This window comes from Acyrthosiphon pisum, chromosome X (genome assembly GCF_005508785.2).
Source record: "Acyrthosiphon pisum isolate AL4f chromosome X, pea_aphid_22Mar2018_4r6ur, whole genome shotgun sequence".
NCBI lineage: Eukaryota > Metazoa > Arthropoda > Insecta > Hemiptera > Aphididae > Acyrthosiphon > Acyrthosiphon pisum.
In genome coordinates this window covers 19,274,908-19,277,278 of record NC_042493.1, presented here as the reverse complement: position 1 = coordinate 19,277,278, position 2,371 = coordinate 19,274,908, and the positions used below count along the sequence as shown (strand labels likewise).

Sequence of the window (2,371 nt, the reverse complement as noted above, 5' to 3'; positions counted from 1 at the left end):
GGTCGAAAAATAAATATGAAATAATGGGTAGATAACGTACTGTCTGAACCAATTTGAAACCAAAAAGTTTATAAAGTGTTATCATTTAAGAATAATTGGTGGATCATAAATATTATTTTAGATATTTACAACATTTCAAATATGTTAGACATTCATGTAGTTTTGTGTTATAATTGTAAATATAAATAAGTTACCACCGGGTTTTTATTCAGTGTGTGTAAGAGGGAACAAGTTGATCTATTCAATATAGGTACACAGCCATGGTTAACTAATTATGTGTGTAAAACGTGACTACGTTAGTATCTGTTTGTTATGCATAAATAACTTTTGTATATTATATTATACCTATAACATTTTAATTTATCCATGTATTGATTGATATTCAATAAAAATGGTAGGTAAAAACAAAATTAACAATATTATTATAAGTTATTTTAAAAAGATTTTTTTAAACTTTTTATTTAATATTTGAGTATTAGATGGTTACTGGGATTCAAATCTTGGCAATTTGTGTATTTTTTTTCATTCCTCAACTTACTTTATTTAAAATATATGAATATAGGAAAAATAATGAGTTATATAAGCTCTAATATTTTCTTATTTTATTGAATATTTATTTTTCTTTGATTGGCATTTATTAATTTGTAAAAAAAAACTTAAGTTATTAAAAAATAAAAATAAAAATGTAAATTATAGAAATGAGAATGTTTGAATTACTTCTAAATAAATAGTATAATATTCTTGATCCATATAATATTTGTTTTGTTAATAATATCTTTATAATCAAATAAAAAAAAGGAATGTATTTAAAAAAAAAAAATTTTGGCTTAAAATTATTAAATGAATCTGTTATAAAAATTGTGAATTATAATTTTTCAGGGGGATTTTACAGTTATTTCAAGAGTCTATTTGGTGAAAAAGAACTGAGAATTTTAATCTTGGGCTTAGATGGCGCAGGAAAGACTACCATATTGTATAGGTTACAAGTTGGTGAAGTTGTAACTACTATTCCAACAATAGGATTCAATGTCGAGCAAGTTACTTATAAAAATATTAAATTTCAAGTTTGGGATCTTGGAGGCCAGACATCCATTAGGTAATATTTTATTTTAATGTTATTACTTACAGAGATTTTTTTGAATTACATACTATTTAGTACATAACAATAGTAGGTAAACTTAATTCAACCCCATAAATTGGTATGCATCTATATCATATATTATCGCTGCACTATATAATAAAACCTAAATTTATCTTTATATTTTGGATGGCTTTGTTGAAAAATAAATATCTATATTTTGTTTAATAAAAACCCATATTATGTCGTTCCAAAAATGTGGCTCATCATAAATTATAAGAAAAGTTTCTAATTTAAAATATTAATTGTATTACCTAATTTTTCTCTCAAACATTTGTTTTATAGGCCATATTGGAGGTGTTATTATTCAAATACAGATGCTGTAGTATATGTAATTGATTCAGTTGATCGAGAAAGAATGGGTATAGCCAAAGACGAATTGATGTATATGTTAAAAGTAAGCTATATTTTAAAATTAATTACATCTTGGTTTAATGTTTCTGTAGTTTATATAATTTCTATGAATTTATAGGAAGAAGAACTAAATGGTGCTATATTAACAATATTAGCCAATAAACAAGATGTTGAAGGTTGTATGAATGTTACTGAGATACATCAAGCTCTTGGATTAGACTCTTTAAAAAATCGAACATTCCAAATATTTAAAACATCGGCCAAAAAAGGCATAGGACTTGATGAGGCTATGGATTGGCTTTGTAACACTCTACAAAATCACAAATAATGAAATGCTATGTTTATTATATTTCTATTGTAATTAGAAAATTGTACAAATTAAAATGTTATTATGTTTAATTATGTCCTCTCTATTTAATGAGAATGTTAATTCAATTGTATAAAGTTGGCTACTAAATTATCAGCTGTGATATTTTATTTTATACTCCACAGCTAGTTTTTTAAGGTTCAAACATTTTATTGTTATTTAGTATTGACCGTTATATTGTCAATCATTAATTATTTTGGTAGAATATTATAAAAGTTAAATAATACAGTAGGGCGGTTGAAAGCAGTTAGTTATTACACACACTTAGACCAATAACCAAAATCACCCAGTATGTGGTCCAATTTTGATTTTGAAAAATAATTTGAATTTTTAAGCTTTTTTCTTAAATTTTTGTCAGAAATGAATGTTTTGTTTTTTTCTTGTTTATTTAAGTACAAATGTATTTTGACTAATTAAGGGTAACATTGAATATAATAAAAATAATGAAATAATATATAAAAATTGAAAACATATTTCCTACACAACCTAAAGAAATAGAATAAAGAACCAAA

The 2,371-nt window shown here is 24.0% G+C and overlaps 1 protein-coding gene across 1 annotated transcript in view; it reads left to right on the top strand.

Moving 5' to 3' along the window:
- Window positions 1-1,955, top strand: part of LOC100168383 (ADP-ribosylation factor-like protein 1) — a 4,445-nt gene extending 2,490 nt beyond the window's left edge. The window contains exons 2-4 of the mRNA XM_001948261.5: window positions 880-1,096; window positions 1,424-1,535; window positions 1,611-1,955. Coding sequence (XP_001948296.1) covers window positions 880-1,096; window positions 1,424-1,535; window positions 1,611-1,820 — 539 coding nt within the window. The 3' untranslated portion in view covers window positions 1,821-1,955. The remainder of the gene's footprint in view (window positions 1-879; window positions 1,097-1,423; window positions 1,536-1,610) is intronic.
- Window positions 1,956-2,371: the final 416 nt, after the last annotated feature.